The sequence below is a fragment of the Lissotriton vulgaris genome, chromosome 5 (genome assembly GCF_964263255.1).
Source record: "Lissotriton vulgaris chromosome 5, aLisVul1.2, whole genome shotgun sequence".
NCBI classification, from domain to species: Eukaryota; Metazoa; Chordata; class Amphibia; order Caudata; family Salamandridae; genus Lissotriton; species Lissotriton vulgaris.
Genome location: NC_141693.1, coordinates 1,991,072,968 through 1,991,091,745, shown reverse-complemented (window position 1 = coordinate 1,991,091,745; position 18,778 = coordinate 1,991,072,968). Strand labels below are relative to the sequence as shown.

The following is an 18,778-nucleotide window of genomic DNA, read 5'->3' as shown; positions in this document are numbered from 1 at the left end:
TCAGAGATAATGTCTCCTTCATTGTCTGTGTCCATATTTGTGAGTACTGTCAGTGCTGGCAGGTCCGCTGTTGTTAGACTTCCTTCTCTAATGGGTGTATCTGTTGTTATTTGTTTTCTCTTTTTTGCATAAGTTGCCATTTTTTCATTTTCCTCAAAGGTTTTCATCAGTTTTATTTTCCTGATATACTTGTATATATCGATTCTCGTCTGTGCTATGTCCATTGATTCTGATGGACAGAATGTTATTCCTCTTTTTAGTAAAGATGTTTCGTATTCATTGATATTTCTGTGAGATAAGTTCAAAACCACCAATTCATCTTGCATTATGTTGTCTATTTGCCCCTCTTCTGACGCATCGATCTCGTTTCCGTGCCTATGGTTTCTGATCCATTTTTTTCTCCTTTGTCCCCTTCTGGTTGTTTTTTCTGGGATGTTCCTGATCTGGGTACCCATCTGCGTCCTCGACCTCTTCCTCTTGTACTTTGGTTTTGACTGAACTCCCAAGTCCTTTGTTCTAGTACCAGTCTCATATCCCCTAAAAAATCCTTGTTAATTTGGTCTGGATTTTGTGCCCCATCTTCACTTGTTCCAGTAGACGTCAATGATGTTGCACTTGATGAGCTTTGTTTATTGAAACCTTTGCTTTGTTTTTTGAAAATATCGAATTTTCTGGCATATGTGAATATACATCCATTAGTATAATCCTCCTCATCTCTTTGAAATTTAGATTGTTTGCGGTTTCTTACCACTTCTTCATGTTTGCTCACATATTTTTCCAACTCTTCCTTAAATTTACTTTGTTCTGGGGTAAGTTCCAAAGCAGCCAGTTCTTTTTCCAATTCCGCCAATTCCTCTTTTATTTTAGTAAGCGCAACCTCTAGGTGTTTTATAAGGATTTTAATTAATCCCTGGTCTGTCCAATAGCGCGACTCATACCCCTTACATTTAATTTTATTTTGAAAAAACTACAATTCCCAGACTACTTCCTGTCGAGGTACAGGAAGTGACATCAATAGAATGTTTTGAGGCGTTTTTTTCTAAAATACAAAAGTAACTTGCAACATTGTATCCCTACCGTGATCAAGCAACAGTGGGTTGCGAAACGCGTTGGTGTTGTGCGATGTATGCTGCTATCTTGGAATAAATCGTGAATTTTGGGAAACTTTACCCTTGTCTGAGTGCTGACTTGCGCTATCGGTTGATAGCTTTGGATGACTATTGAAAAGCGGGGCTCTGCTTTGTAGTCAGCACCGGTGTCAAGAGCGCCATTGGACTACAAGTTTTGGAGCCATTTCTGTGGATACGAGGAGGTGGTCCTGGTGAACGCCAACCCAGTAAAAGTAATTGGCAGAAAAGCGGGACGTGTGGACGAGGGAAACGCACAGGACCCGGCGGACCAACATCGAAGGGTGGAGGTAAGCACGGGAAAACTGTGGCGCGGTACTTTAAACACGCGTCCTTTGTCAGATTATGCCTTTGTAAATCATTGAAGGGTTTGGCTACATTGTGAACGGAAACGTCTAAAGTACTGAATATATAATACCGCATTGGCTTGTGTACAATACACATTAGCGGAATTAAAGGAAACACAGTAACTTTACAGCACGTTTATTCTCACACCAAGGGTTCCCAATTACTCCTACACGAAGAAGATAAATAGGGGTACAATCAACTGAACAAGAATAGAAACAAACGGAGAAAAGCACGCCGGTCTTTTGTCTCCGAAGCAGCCTAAACACAATTGTTTTTTGGTGATACAAAAATGGATAAACGTGACGCCGAGAGAACTGAACTATTGGACGCACGTTTCTTTGAACAAAGAAAGATGGAAACGGATAAAGATAAAAATAAAAACAAAAACAAGGATGACAAAACAGATACAAAAAGCAAGCTTAAGATGTGGGAAAAACTGAGTAAGAAAGAAATCAATAAATGGTGGGAGCTGATTACACTGAAAAAATACATTGAAGTTCAAAGAGTCCCGAGAGGACTAAGGATCTCATTAATGCCGAGCCAACAGGATGTATCGGATGAATTACTAAATGAATGGGGCGAATTTATTTTGGAATCATCTCAGGGATTAATTAAAATCCTTATAAAACACCTAGAGGTTGCGCTTACTAAAATAAAAGAGGAATTGGCGGAATTGGAAAAAGAACTGGCTGCTTTGGAACTTACCCCAGAACAAAGTAAATTTAAGGAAGAGTTGGAAAAATATGTGAGCAAACATGAAGAAGTGGTAAGAAACCGCAAACAATCTAAATTTCAAAGAGATGAGGAGGATTATACTAATGGATGTATATTCACATATGCCAGAAAATTCGATATTTTCAAAAAACAAAGCAAAGGTTTCAATAAACAAAGCTCATCAAGTGCAACATCATTGACGTCTACTGGAACAAGTGAAGATGGGGCACAAAATCCAGACCAAATTAACAAGGATTTTTTAGGGGATATGAGACTGGTACTAGAACAAAGGACTTGGGAGTTCAGTCAAAACCAAAGTACAAGAGGAAGAGGTCGAGGACGCAGATGGGTACCCAGATCAGGAACATCCCAGAAAAAACAACCAGAAGGGGACAAAGGAGAAAAAAATGGATCAGAAACCATAGGCACGGAAACGAGATCGATGCGTCAGAAGAGGGGCAAATAGACAACATAATGCAAGATGAATTGGTGGTTTTGAACTTATCTCACAGAAATATCAATGAATACGAAACATCTTTACTAAAAAGAGGAATAACATTCTGTCCATCAGAATCAATGGACATAGCACAGACGAGAATCGATATATACAAGTATATCAGGAAAATAAAACTGATGAAAACCTTTGAGGAAAATGAAAAAATGGCAACTTATGCAAAAAAGAGAAAACAAATAACAACAGATACACCCATTAGAGAAGGAAGTCTAACAACAGCGGACCTGCCAGCACTGACAGTACTCACAAATATGGACACAGACAATGAAGGAGACATTATCTCTGAATCCCAAATAGTCCAACAAAAAGGCGCGGGTTTAAGTGGGATGAAAGCACCCTCGAAATTCTATCCCCAATTACCTCAAGGGAACAAAATTGACCTTTTCCAAGAGGCTATTGTCAAAGACATCTATAAAATCAAAGGACAAAAGTACAAAGACAACCTATCCAAAGATGAAAGAACCGCTCTGAATAATTTGAAAGATGATAAAACAATAACAATAAAGTCCGCGGATAAGGGCGGAAATATTGTCATCCTGAACACGAGTGATTATATGGCTGAGGCTCACCTACATTTGGATAACAAGAAATATTACAGGAAATTAGAAACAAATCCTACGAAAATCTACAAAGAAAAATTAGATCTAAAACTGCAATTGTGGAACAATCAAAACCTGATAGATGCAGATGAGAAGAAATTTTTGTGTACAGATCATCCAAAAATGGCTACTATTTACTTTCTACCGAAAGTACATAAGAACCCACTAAAACCACCAGGGAGACCAATTGTGTCATCGAAAGGGTCCCTGATGGAGCCAATTGCAAACTATATTGATTTTTTCCTTATGCCGTTCGTTACCAGCTTAAGCTCATACTTACGTGACACAACAGACCTCTTGAAACATCTAGATGACCTTCCATGGCAAACAAACTATCTATTGGTGACAATGGATGTCGTGTCCCTGTACACGAATATTGATAACAACATTGGTTTGAAGGCTTGCGCTTCCTTTTTGAAGGAACGAAAGATTCAATTCAATCAACATAATCAAATGTTGATTGACATGGTGGAAATGTGCCTAACCCAAAATGTATTTCTTTTCGGAGAAGAGATCTACCAACAGATCCATGGCTGCGCCATGGGTTTCTCATTCAGTCCAGCATATGCCTGCCTCACAATGGGGTGGTGGGAACAACAGATTGCTTGGCACACGGATAATGACATGTATGTGGAGAAGATCGCCAAATGGGTAAGATACATAGACGATCTTCTGATAATCTGGGAGGGAACAGCCTTGGAATTTGAGAACTATTTCCAGATTCTCAATTCCTCCACTGCTAACATCCGCTTTACATACCAGATCAGTAAAGAAAGAGCTATTTTTTTGGATACAGAAATTTACGTACGAAACAACAAGGTGGAAACGACACTTCATAGAAAAGACACAGCAACCAATTCAATTTTACATTATGACAGTTTCCACAAACCCTCAATCAAGGAAAATATACCATATGGGGAGTTCTTAAGAGCCAGAAGAATATGCTCGGAAGAAAAAGAATGGGAAATAAAAAGCAAAAATATGGCTCAAAGATTCAAAACCAGAGGATACCACAAAGCCATTATCGAAAAAGGATGGCAAAGAGCAAACCAAAAGAAACGAAAAGATGCCTTGATAACGAAAAAAACAGCAGTGAACACCACCCAGGAGAGTGTGCCTAATGAAAGAAAAGTGAGACTAATTTTGGACTACACAAGGGAATCAAAACAAATTGTCAATACGCTGAGAAAAAACTGGAAGCTATTGCAATTAGATCAAACAGTGGGCAAAATAATGGGCAATCACCCACTGGTCACATACCGCCGAGCCAAAAACCTGAAAGACAGACTAATACAAAGCCACTTCCAAGATAAGACAAAAAGGAAAAAAGGAATCCAATGGATGAATACAAAAGGCTTCATCAAATGTCAACGATGCAAAGTTTGCCTAATTGCCACAAACAAGAAAGAAGTGATGCTGCCCAACAAAAAAATGTGGAAAATTAACCAACTAATAGATTGCACAACCACACACGTGGTTTATGTAATTGAATGCCCATGTGCAATGAAATATATTGGAAGCACAAAAAAACAATTCAAATTGCGCATTCTGGAACATATCAGAGCCACAATAAATAAAGACAAAAATAATGCCGTGGCAAAACACATGGAATTAATGCACAACAGTGACTGGAAACTTTTAAAAACATATGCACTGGAATGTGTGTTACCACATGAAAGGGGTGGAGACCAAGAAAAACAACTGAGGTGCAGAGAATCCAGGCAAATTCTAAATTTCCGAACGATGAGCCCTTGGGGCTTGAATCAGAGTGAGGAACTCTATGTACATTTATGATTCACTAGACCCTTTGGAGAACTGTTGTAAATACCGAACCATTTTTCTTTGCAATGAGAAATAGAGACCAATAGGAAACAGACTAATCGTAATAAATAGATAAATGTGGGAAGGGAATGAAATATGAGGAAACAGTGCAACCATTAACATGTAGGACACGAGAACCATGATCGAATAACTGGCCATATTACAATTAATTCGGGCTTAATATACTAGTTCTACTGGAAATGAAAATGAATGGCACAAAATTGAAAATATGGGACAAACTTGTGATGCCTAACAGCCCACTTGAGGGCTAAATTGAATGCAAAACTGTAAAGCAATTGCTCACTAGAGAGCTCTATTATATTTATCATATTGTATGAATTGGCCCACTCGTGGGCATTAATACCCATGTGAAATGTGAATACATGAAAGATATTATTTGCTGCCATTGGGTGTGCATCTACACACGGAGAGGTCATATCTCACTAGCAATGCCCACCAAATTGGAATCTGAAGAATTGGATGGCTAAGTTACTATGTTAATAATGAGAAACTGTAATGTCCTGACATGTGACAACAATGGGTCTGTCCAATAGCGCGACTCATACCCCTTACATTTAATTTTATTTTGAAAAAACTACAATTCCCAGACTACTTCCTGTCGAGGTACAGGAAGTGACATCAATAGAATGTTTTGAGGCGTTTTTTTCTAAAATACAAAAGTAACTTGCAACATTGTATCCCTACCGTGATCAAGCAACAGTGGGTTGCGAAACGCGTTGGTGTTGTGCGATGTATGCTGCTATCTTGGAATAAATCGTGAATTTTGGGAAACTTTACCCTTGTCTGAGTGCTGACTTGCGCTATCGGTTGATAGCTTTGGATGACTATTGAAAAGCGGGGCTCTGCTTTGTAGTCAGCACCGGTGTCAAGAGCGCCATTGGACTACAAGTTTTGGAGCCATTTCTGTGGATATTTATTTATATATATATATATACTTCAAATGCTTTAAAAAGTCCCTTAAATGATGTTGTTGACATTTGATGATCCCGAGCGCTTTTACAATTGTTGCAGTTGGCATTCGCAATGAACTAGAAGGCACTTGGTTTGCTGCTCGATGGTGTACCTTAATAGTGTACATTGCATGAATGTTGGCCATTCAGCATGAAATGTGATGTGAGTTAAGTTGTTAATTTTGGAATAATAATAGAGCATTTTAAATAAGAAATGAGGATACTTGTAATGTCTGTCGGCGAGCACTGCATGATTTTTTGCCATTCTTTAGTCTGCAATCAATGGAGTTTAAGGTATTTAAGGTATTACCTTAGATGAGTCATGACAATTTTGTAGCATTACCTAATTATCCAGAGTGTTTAATAATTGTTTTATTTTATTACCTTGCTTACAAATTAACAATGCAGTATTTTGTTTATGTTTACGCTTAAAAGAGTATATATACTGTTCACAAAATGGCGCTCTTCAGGTTACAAAAGCTGTTGTGCAGCCGAAACACGTCCTGTCCGGAGTGGCCTGATTACATAAACTCATGCTGATCTTTTCACGTCTCACAGTGCTGTTTCGTTGACAGATGTGGTAAGAATGCTATGATACATATATATATATATATAGATACACGAACCTCCAGCGAAGCAAGAAGGAAGAGGCCACACGGGGTCAAAGAAGGAAGCCTTTAATTGGAAAGTGGAATAAGCATAATGCATTTCGACATCGCTGTCTTCCTCAGATGCAACCACCACACCGAAGCAGCCCCACGCCTCCGCTTTAAATAAGTCTGCAGTCCTCCCATAATTGAAAGGTCACGCCTCCCCTAACATGTGAAAGTTCACCTGCTACAGATCGGTAAATCCTACAGCTCCCAGAATGCAATATCCCTGTGTAGATGGTACGAGGGAGAGTTTGATGAACTTATGTCCTTGTGGCCATAATGTGCTGCAGAACAGGGCGCGCTGTCTCCAGTGCCAATGATTTCCTCAGGCCTCCTCGAGGACCTGCAGACGTTCTAACCTGATCTATAGATATACACACACACACACACACCTAATACCTAATACCAATGAGTAGTTAGAGTTAGGGCCAAGTTTCCATATGAAATGGATTTTTGGGTTTGCTAACAACTTTGGGATCTTCACTAAAAACATTCGAGAAAAAGTCATGAATGATGACGCTCACTTTAGTTGAAAGTCTTTGTGTTATGTTATGTTATGTTAATATCATTTATAAACGCATGCGGCTACTCAAGAGTGTTCCAGCGCGGAAGACAAATGATGAAGGGAAGGAACTGGACAAAGCGACACTTTTATGCAAACAGCCAAGTTTTTAACAATTTCCTGAACAACCTTCGGTTAGTAGTGTTCCGTAGTGTGTAAGGCAGAGCGTTCCAGGCTTGAGCCGCTTTGAAAGAGAGAGAGAGCTGCCCCCCATTCGTACCGAACGGAACCGAGGGATTACTGCCAACCGCTGAAAGGCTGAAGGCAACAGTCTATAGTATTCATCATTGTTGGAGCAGCCGGTGCTGTGCATCCCCTGACACGTGTTTAGGGCCTGTTGTCCTTCTTCAGGGGAGAGTAACAAGTAAACATTGACTGCAGAAATCCCAGTGAATACTAAAGACTTTCAACTAAAGTGAGTGTGATCATGCAGTGCATCATTTACCACAATGCATCTGAGCTGTTGGGCTGACAAGCTCTGAGATGCACCTGCACTCTGGGAGTGGTACAACACTCTGCGAAGATTGTGAGCAACACCGCGAACGCCTCCAATTTTCACTTGTTACCCTCTATTGAAGAAGGACAACAATTCTCAAACACGTGTCTAAATACAGACAGCTGGCATTCAAGACAGTGTGCTCACTACCCCTTTCATGATTGGCTCCTTACATACATATAAAGTATGATATTTTTGTTGATAATATTTTTGACACCATATTACTGTGTCAGGATATTTCTGAAGATGATATTTGGTCATACAATTGTCTTGAAGGTTCACCTGAGGTACAATTGAGTACGGGGTATGTTATTGAATTACTAAAATGTTATTGGATTTTTTCATTAGAAGAGATACTTATTATTCATTTGCATTCCCATTTCTTTGTAATATATCAGGCATGATAATAAAAAATATGAATTGATAAGTCCAAAGAAAGGCACAGCCTTTCATCACCTGGCTCATTCTGCAAGTGCCAGTTTCTCACTCCGCGCCTCAGTTCTGATGTTGGCGCCAAGGGATGACAGAAGGTACCTATCACCAAAATGAGCCGAAGACAACTGGTGGACAACTGATAGAGTTTTCTGATAAAGCTATGTCATGAACAGTGACCCTGAGCATTGCTGTGTGGTCCATGCATTCTTCTACGTCATTGGTTGGACGCCACAAGAAACACTGATAGACACACCCAACCCACCCCTTGCTAAATGCCACAACACGGATTCCCTGTAGGCACTCACCATGGCTTCCTTGTGTATGAACCTGTACACCTCCGCCGGCATGACGTAGCAGATTTTCTCCAGTTTTGCTGTATATCTCTTTAACACAGCACCTATCTAACAAAAGAAAAACAACTGAAGTTTTCTGTGACCACATGTACAATAATGTAGAATTGTGAAATTCTCAGCTGCTTGATAAAAATTATTCTTTTTTGCCAAAGCTGTACTTAAGAGACAAATGACAGAGGCTAGCGCTTTTACAAAGTAATAATGCAAGAGGTATTCAGTGCCTAATCTTCAACAGTCTACACAATGTCAATATCATTTACACTTTTGAGAAATTCAGCAAAAAAAAATTCTATATTTTGAGTAAATGCAACTGGAAAATTCTACGATGCAGCACAGAATTCTTAAGATAAAGTGCAGAGAACCTATGTCATGCACTACGTCTTGAGGGCTATGCACAAGCTTCTGCCTCAGCTAGGCAACCTCCAAGCAGATTTCACCATTCAGAACAGCTCCCTATCAGGACCTGAGCTATGCACTCCCTATCAGGACCTGAGCTATGCACTCCCTAGCAGGACCTGAGCTATGCACTCCCTAGCAGGACCTGAGCTATGCACTCCCTATCAGGACCTGAGCTATGCACTCCCTATCAGGACCTGAGCTATGCACTCCCTAGCAGGATCTGAGCTATGCACTTTCTAGCAGGACTCGTCATGCACTCCCTAGCAGGACCCGAGTCATGCACACCTCCTGAGGGCTATGCACACGCTTCTGCCTGAGCTAGGCAACTTCCAAGCAGATGCCACCATTCAGAACAGCTCCCTATCAGGACCTGAGCTATGCACTCCCTAGCAGGACCTGAGCTATGCACTCCCTAGCAGGACTCGTCATGCACTCCCTAGAAGGACCCGAGTTATGCACACCTCCTGAGGGCTATGCACACGCTTCTACCTGAGCTAGGCAACTTCCAAGCAGATGTCACCATTCAGAACAGCTCCCTATCAGGGCCTGAGCTATGCATTCCCTAGCAGGACCTGAGCTATGCACTCCCTAGCAGGACTCGTCATGCACTCCCTAGCAGGACCCGAGTCATGCACGCCTCCTGAGGGCTATGCACACTCTTCTGCCTGACCTAGGCAACTTCCAAGGAGATGCCACCATTCAGAACAGTTCCCTATCAGGACCTGAGCTATGCACTCCCTAGCAGGACCTGAGCTATGCACTCCCTAGCAGGACTCGTCATGCACTCCCTAGCAGGACCCGAGTTATGCACACCTCCTGAGGGCTATGCACACTCTTCTACCTGAGCTAGGCAACTTCCAAGCAGATGCCACCATTCAGAACAGCTCCCTATCAGGACCTGAGCTATGCACTCCCTAGCAGGACCTGAGCTATGCACTCCCTAGCAGGACTCGTCATGCACTCCCTAGCAGGACCCGAGTCATGCACACCTCCTGAGGGCTATGCACACTCTTCTGCCTGAGCTAGGCAACCTCCAAGCAGATGTCACCATTCAGAACAGCTCCCTAGCAGGACCCGAGCTATGACACTGGGTTCATAGTTAGACTTTCAACCCTAAGGGGAAGAGGAATCACTGCTCTAAAGAGACTGGATGAGGACACTGCCACGCCAAGAGAAAGACATGTCCCAGGCACCAAATATGTATAGAGTTAATGAGTGAGCTACAGTGACCACAGAGGAAGACCTGCTTCACAAATCCATCAAATGAATGGACCCAGGGTAATCAGCAGAAAAGAGCAGTTTGAGTGAACTGCTTGTAGGTTGAAGACGGCTGTCTTGTTGAAGTGGTGAGTGACAGGTGGCAGGGAGAGCTGTGTTCTAAGGAGAGCTGTGCCAAGGAGGAGTGGTGCCCACTATGGTGCTCTTCAATGCAACCTTTAATGTGTGGCCAGTAAGTGGGCACAGGGGTGGGTTCAAGGGGATCCCAAGGTTGAGGGTCGGTGAGCCTCATAAAGGAAGACAGGAGCACGATGAGCCCCTTTTCATTGACCAGATCTGCTTCACTTCATCTTGTCTCAAACGAGCTTAGAAATCCTATCTTTGCCTTGAAGCTCAAGGTTCTTTCTCTAGTGACATAAGTGCCATCCTAGAATGGTCAGGTCAAGACTGCCCCCCCCTTGTTTTTAAGTTGAAAAGGTTGGCAACTCCAACAGTGAGTGATTGAAGCACTCAAGAGTGGTCGTGCAGGGATTGAAACCTGCCCGGCAGGGTAAGAATCAGGGAACGGGTCAATGGGCATAGTCCTAAGAGCTTGCAGGGAAATGGCGACTCTGATGTTGGATTGTGTATGCGGGCTGAGGAACCTATTCATGTGGCCAACACTGCAGTGTCCGACCAGATGTCCAGAGGAAAATCAAGTACCTAGGGCCTCATTAGGATGCAGATTCATGGCCACGGCCACAGGAAACACCCACCCGCCAGATTAGGATGGCGGTGGGATGGTCGTGGGAACAGCGGCAGATGGCAGGTCCGTCCTCCGTTGATCTGCGGGTTGTTGGGCGCTATTTGGTGGCGGTGTCTGCAAGACACCGTCAGCCAAATTAGGATGTGTGTAGGAACATGCTTTTCCGCGGCAGCTTTACCGCCGTGGAAAAGCATGTGGAACTTTGCTTCTGGGGGCCCCTTGCGGGCCCCCAGGGTGAAGGGGTGGGTGGGGGTGCACTTGGGGGGTACCTGTGGTACCCACCTGCATTTACATGCACAAAGCGGCAGGCACCTCGTGGTGCCTGCCGCTTTGTGCACGTAAATGCAAATCATGCATTTTTATCTTTGTGGCGGGTGCTGCTTCAAGCAGCACCCGCTGCAAGGTTAAATATTCGGGTGTGACCGCCAGGGTGGCGGTCACATCCTAATTGCAACGGAGGGACCGCCGCTGCCCCTGCGGACGGTCCCTCCACCTCGGGGGAGGCGGACGAACGCAGGTCCGTCCGCCATCCTAATGAGGCCCCTTGTTTACACTGCTCCCCGCCAATCATCCACCACAGATGACGTGTGCTCTGGGCCAGTCTGCCTTGTGCCTGCCATGGAGAATGGCTCCAGTCAGCCAAGCCTTCCACCTCACTCAACTTTCTTTTAATCAATTTGAACTGTACACAAAACATGTGCAGACATCAGCAAAAACACTTCTATAAAACACTTCAAGTTAAAATGCCTCTGGTGCATAAATGTGTTCTCTGGCAAGAGCTCTACAATCCCATCAAGCTCACTCCTGTTTTGTACTTTTATGGTTTTTATTAACCGAATAAAGCGGATTTGACTGACTGACCCTCTTGTTTTATAAACTGAAGACAAGGTATATTGCATTTATCATGGATTTTGAATACAGTCAGTGCATGAAGGATTCAACATATAGAGCAGAGTAGAAACTACAAGTGGTGCTAATGACAGGGGAATATAGGATGTTCAAATATAAGATCCTTATGTACCAACACATTTCCCAATCTACACAAAATGTCAAAAGCCTGTGATATATAATTGATAATTCTGATTTTAGATACTTTAATGTTAAAAACACTCAGAGTTTAGGTCATAGATCTACGTAAAAGAGGATCTATAGAAATAACTCAGCCCTGTGTCAGTGTGCACGCTATGTATGTTAAGGAATATACGGTTGCCACTATACCAGGATTCAAAGCGAGGGACGTCTTAACGTCAGACACCACGGCACCACATGTGACATACAGTAGCATAACAAAACTTCAGGGGCCCCCCCTCCGTATTCACTCAGGAGCGCTCTGGCCAGAGTACTGGGCTGAGGCCATCCGGGAGCTCGGGCCCCGCACACAGCGGGGACTCTGGGACCTTTGTTAGGCCACTAGTGACATAGACGCCAGCACCCTGGGGATTCAGTAAGCATCACTGAGCATAAGAGAGTGTCCTGCTTTAGGTTCCTTGTCACATATTAACATATGCAGGAGGCCCCTCTCTAATCTCACACTAGTGGGAGCAGACAGAGCTCACTATGCACCCTCTCTTCTAACCTCTGCCTCATGAATGCCAGCAAGGGCCATGCACCCTCCCTCTCCACAACCATGAGACACAGCACAAGAGTCTTCTCACTTGCTTGGCCCGGCTCTCCTCCACTTTGGTTAAGGCCGCAGAGGTGTCTTCGATCAGCTGTCTCCTGCAGAAGGACTCCAGCGCAATGGAAGACCACAGCTCCTTGAAATCCTGCAAGAAAGGGGTTTAAGGTGAATTCAGTGATGGCACATCCCACTGCTGCCCAACTCAAGGGCTCTCGATGAACCTGCTGTAGACTGGCCCAGGCAAAGGAGAGAAAAAGCAGCAATAAATTGTTGGTTATGATGGACGTCTCCAGAGCTATAGAAGTGACTTTGGTTCATTGTCTGCTGCACCCTTCCCTGTCAGTTCCACCCCACCCTCTCCTCGTCCTATAAATACAAGACAGAAGAGTGTTTGGCGACTGCCACAGATTTCCCTGGACCCTGTCTGCCTATCAATGGTGGCAGACTGAAGGTGTCGAAGCCCTCCATGGCACTGAGAGTACACCATATGTCACGGGCAGTCGCGGCCGACATGACTCGCAGGTGGGGGAGTTTGGTTCGCACAGGGGGAGGGAGGGAGTAATTCCCGGGTCCCGGCACGTGACGGCTCCTGGCCGGATCCCATTTTCTTGCTCTCCTGTTGAACAGGAAACAAACAGCCTCCCTTCCCTTCCACTCAGCCAATGAAAACACGGCAATGGCAGCGTTGTGATTGGTGGGGACGGCGTCCAGCCAGGCGCCTATGTGGAGATCATTTTCTCTATGTAGGCTGCGAGCAGCCTACATGGAGAAAAGGGAGAGTGCGCATGACTGGTTTGGTCGATCCAGAGGGCTGACCAAATAGTCAGGGCCTGCAACATTGGGTAAGCCACTCCTACCCAACCTGCCCACCCGCCCGCCCCCAACCAGGCATACCCTTCTGCTTTCTCGCAGTGCAAGAAGCACAAACATAAAATGATAGTTTTACCATTTTATGTTTCTGCTTCTCGCACTCCGAGAAAGCAGTGGGGTGACGTTCCTCCGCCCTAGTGGAGGAGCAGCCCCTGGTCACCGGTCCACAGTTCCTCCCACTCAATTTTCATTTACCCCACACTCACTGCTGTCAACACCAGGTCAAGCTCCTCAAACATGGGCACAGTGTGAGAAGCTGAATCACATGTTCCCCAGCTCCCCACACTGTGTACATGGGTGGGCCTCAGCTATGCACACTGGGTCCATGTGTCCCCCAGCTCCTCAAACAGTGTTTACACTCCCTCAACCCGTACCATAAGTGGTCCATGTGCCATCAGCTTCTCACACTGTGCCTTTGTGCCCCACTTGCTCCCAGTTCTCACACTGTGCCCAAGACCCTCCCACTTTGTCCATGTGCCCTCAGCTCCTCCTACACTTTGCCAACTCATAAAATAGGAGGTCCATGTGCCATCAGCACCTCGCACTGTGCTTTTGTGCCCCAGCACCTGACACAGTTGGTCCATTTGCTCCCAGTTCTCACACTGTGTCCATTTGCTCCAAGACCAGCAGACTTTGTCTTTGTGCCCCCTGTTCCTCAAACTGAGACCATGTGCCCCCAGCTCCTCACACTGTGTCTGTACATCCAGCTCCATACACAGTATCCATGTGCGCCCAGCTCCTCATACGGTGCGTGTGTGCCTGAGGTTGTACCTACATATTCCAAACTCCACACATTCCATCTAGTTGGCAAGGCTCAATTATCACACCGATCTAAAAAGGAGGCAATAGAACATGTCCATTGAATTATAGGTCAATTGCCCTATTTGATCTAGAAGCAAATTACTACGCCTCTCTGATCTATGCAGACCTGATTGATTGGTCGAACAAGTTTAACCTGATTCCGGTCAACCAGACGGGTTTTAGAAAAGGGATCTGGACTATCACAAATATTCTAATTATAACAGAAAAGAACAAGCGGAAGAAACAACAACTGCACCTTTGCTTTATAGAGCTAAAGGCAACATTTGACAGTGTGGATCGTCACCACCTGTGGAAAAAACTGAGAGCTTCGAACATTCCTGAGAGAATACTAAGAGGTATACTGCTATTCTACTCCCAAACATAGATAAGAATAAAGTTAGGCCGGGAGGAGCCAAGCTGGCGACCAAGATGGCCGCTTAGGCTCCCGTCTCCGCAGACCTTCTCATCCTGCTACATTATCCTGCCAGTTATCCTGTGCCTATGCAACTCTCCCGGGTAGATAAAACGAAATAACGCTACACCGAGTGACCCCGAAAGTTCCACCTGCTTCGAGAACGGAGAAACGTTGTCTTGAAGTTTGCGGCCTACATCAGCATTGAAGCCGGGGCCTCGAGTAAGAATGCAGCCAGCTTCTAGTTGAACAACATCGGCCATAAGAGTTCGGGAGGAGCCGGTCCACCGAATGGAAGTAAATTTTGTCTGATTTCAACATCAAATATCCGAAGAGGGGCATCTCAATGACACTGCGGGTGCGAGCGGAATAATTGGTTGTCAGAGCCCGGAATATAAACGGCTTGGTACCGTCTAAACTGCGACCCAATGGTTTCCGCCATATCCTGAAGACAGCTCCGCAATATCCTTGCATGCAGAGGGGTTGGAACGTGTGTCTTTGCTTCTGATTCTACTGGGTCTATTTCGAAGGGCCCAAGGAGAGACCGTGAACGAAACGCGCGAAATGGCGCTCAATATCGGCCTTCGTGTGAATCAGACCCGATCCTCCGAGAGGTCTGGGAAAATTCGAATGGATGACCTGGGGCGACATATCCTATCTAAGGGATCTCCGAGACCGGACCAGAATTTCCCTATCGAGTGGGACCAACTAGTGCTGACCAGGGTTGAACCTACGCTTGGGGCTATAATGGCGGCAATTGAGGGTCTTCATCTCTCTCTGAATTGGGAAGCCCAAGCCTTGGAGCACAAATTGGACGCCGTGGCTTTTGGACTGGGAAATGGTGACATAGCTTTTGTTCAGTTTAAAGACACTGCGGAAGTAACAACATCCACAACACCTGGACTGATGGCGGCCAGCAACCCCATAAAACGAGTGATGCGAGAGACCATGATTGCAAATTAGCTAATACCCGTGTATTGGAGTTCCCGGTCGTGTCAGTGCTCACAATATTATTATCGACTGAGGGTAAATCGCGCCAGGCAATGTATCTGATGACTCATGTGATGACTCAGGAGTGGCTCGACAGAGTAGCCCTTTCTCCCTTTCGGAACTCAGTGCACCTGAACTTTAAATAACATCCGTGGTTCTTATCAACACAGATGGGACCCAGTGACAATGAGACTGAGAAAGCCCAGCTATTTCCGGCTCCCTACTGTTCTTTCGAATTTTTCAAGATGGCGGCTATTTGGTTGAAGAACATTCGTGTACCTGATTGAGTGGGTCAAGGCTAAGAACGGCCTATCGTTTCAAGACTTTTATTTAAATGGTGGCAGTGTGGGATTCACTCTATGATGTTGGTACCAGGAGGCAGTGTAGGCGAGTAATGTATCCCCCGATTTTCGCTTGATAGTGAAATGATAATATATCCGTATTAGGGGAAGGCTTAGAACTAGCGAGGGAGAGGCCGGGAGCCTGTACAAATTGCCCTCCTCCACTTACTTCTTTTAGTAATTGTAGATTAGATGGGGCAACAGGCACACTGCTAGTTGGGGTCAGGCGTAAGCTACATGCAGGGGTGCAGGGTGGGGGGTGGGGTGTTGCGCGTGTTGCGTTATTTTATTTTATTTTCTTTATTTATTTACTGGATATCCTGACTCTGTTTTTAGTATTAAGGTGCCAATGGGAGCTCTATTATTTTGATTTTTAATTTGTCCATTTTTGCATACAAGTGTCTGTACTTTATCCTGTTTACGATTTTAGTATCGAGGGGCGCAATGATCATTGATATCCTGATTTTGTGGGTGGAAGGGCCTGTGGGCAGCATGCATTAATATAGGCTAACCCAGCTAGTTTTATGATCCTGATTCGTCAAATGTGCGTTAGAGTCTCAGTGTTCTTCCTCAACGGCTGCCGTTATTGCGACCTTTCAATTGTTTGATTCCTTGTATGTTTTGGACTGCATTGCACTTGATACGCTCTTATTGTTTTTCGTTTTTTCTTTTATAACAATAAAATGATTTACAAAAAAAAAGAATAAAGTTTGGCAATTGCTCCAGATTATCAAGAAAGCTGAATACAAACAAAGGCTGAAAACAAGGATGAGTTTTGGGACTGCACTTTTTTAAATCTATTTTTGTCTGGCCTGACACAATGGCTTGATAAGATCAATTCTCATCCACTGCCATAGGGAAAGTGATCACTATTGCATCTTTCTTACGCAGGAGATGTGGTGTTAATGAGCCTAACCAAGATTGGTCTCTGAAGGTCTCTTATAGAAATGATAGAAGATATAACAACTAACAAACTAGAAATGAACACATCAAAAAGTAAAACAATGCTCATCAGCAATCACCCAAGCACCAAGCAGAACATCTGGCTCGATACTAAGCCGTTAGAGGAAGTAACCAGTTATACATAGCTGGGGGTTTACATAGATAATAGACTAAACCACCCAGAGCAGAAAATGTATATGTCACAGAGAATTAGTGCATTAACGTTCGCCTTTGGGACCCTGGATGAAGGGGCCGTCATACAAACCATTGCTTGCTGTGATTTCGGAAAAAATGCTTCCAACAGTAACGTATGTCAGTATTGCTCTACACTGTAAAGTTTCTGTGCTTCTGAACAAACTGCTAGTCACAACCTATGAAAAGGTGTTTCAGAACCATCAGTCAGCCTCACCAGCCCAGGTGCAACTTGAATTTGGACTTAAATATGAAACAATAGGGAGACAACACAGCAGGCTCCCTACTCAATAAGGCCATCTGGACAGAACTTGAAAAACATAAAAACTCAGTATAGAAATCAATATCTCCAAAAAGCATTTACAACTACCTGCACGGCCAAGCTATGGAACAATAATCTTCCTTATTCAACCTTCGAACAAAATCACACTCCTTTTTACTAGATAAAAATACCTTCAGCCTGAGATCGCATGCCTGGATGCTGATTAAAAACTATAAGACTCTTGCAGCGGCACCTTATTTAAGTAATGTATTTTCGGTTTATCGAAAAAGACAGCTGAGGGTCCTACTCTTTGGAAAATTACTGTTGATTGCGGACCAGCCAACCTGGGTTCACAAAGGGACTGCAACATGCTGACTTTGCGGCAGTAAAAAAGAGGACTTTATTCATTTAATCTGCATCTGCCCTAAACTCAACAGGCATGAGTCACTTTATTAAGAACAGCCCTTAACATCAGCTCTAAACATGCAGAGCGGCTATAATAAAAGGGTTAGATCCATCAGATCCTCAAATGTACATGAACACCATTGATCGTTAATTACTGAGAATGCAAAGCCTAAATTGTTTTAAAAGTATAAGATATTTGATTGCTTTCTTTCATCCATGCAAAAAAGTGTTAAGGTTTTAATTAACTAAACAATAAATATTTATTATCATTATCATATTCCAAGCTCCACACAGGCGTTCGCATGTGCAACACGCTGCTCACACTTATTGCCTCCATGTCCCAAGTTCTGCCCATTTGCTCCACTCTTCACACTGCCATCCACACGGGTCCAAACTGAAGCGTTGTGCCAGGTCATGCCGTGGAACTTACTTTCATTGTTAAAGTTGATAAATCCGCGTTGCCTTCCAGCCTTTGCAACAAAAGCTGGCTCGTTCGATCAGAGGCGGCCAGTTTCTTCTGAAGCTCCTTCCCTGCCCTTAGCACTGAAGGTTCCATTTCCTGAAATGAGGAGATAAGTCAGTTCCTTTCGGGGCACCCACTGCAGGACAACGCGGTCCTGGTGCTATGTCTCACCTTGCTGATGCGGACCAGCTCCCGCTTCAGATCGGTGATGGCGACCTCATGGCGCTCTTGTCTGCGATCAGCTACCTGTTGGATGATACCTCGATCGCTGCTCTCAGGCACTGCAAGGTAAGGGAGAAGGGTCACTGGACTGTAGGCTCACTTCAGACATTGAATGCTGCTTTCAGGCCTGCTCTCCAGTGTCATCCTGTCCCCTTGGTAGAGTACATCTCAACATCAGGCATAGATAACCTCAAGCTTGGGCACTCTACGTTGTGCCTTAAACGCTCAACAGATTCCTGGGTGCAAGACAGTAAGCTAGAGTACCAGCATTTTGAAGGCGGTGGAAGAGTCTGGTGGGTTCA

At 44.2% G+C, this 18,778-nt stretch overlaps 1 protein-coding gene across 1 annotated transcript in view; it reads right to left on the bottom strand.

Moving 5' to 3' along the window:
* CCDC180 (coiled-coil domain containing 180) overlaps positions 1–18,778 on the bottom strand; it is a 618,906-nt gene that overhangs the window by 501,025 nt on the left and 99,103 nt on the right. The window contains exons 5-8 of the mRNA XM_086924739.1: positions 18,426–18,535; positions 18,222–18,350; positions 12,611–12,721; positions 8,546–8,641 (exon numbers count right to left, since the gene is read on the bottom strand). Of these exons, the coding sequence (XP_086780865.1) occupies positions 8,546–8,641; positions 12,611–12,721; positions 18,222–18,350; positions 18,426–18,535 (446 nt within the window). The remainder of the gene's footprint in view (positions 1–8,545; positions 8,642–12,610; positions 12,722–18,221; positions 18,351–18,425; positions 18,536–18,778) is intronic.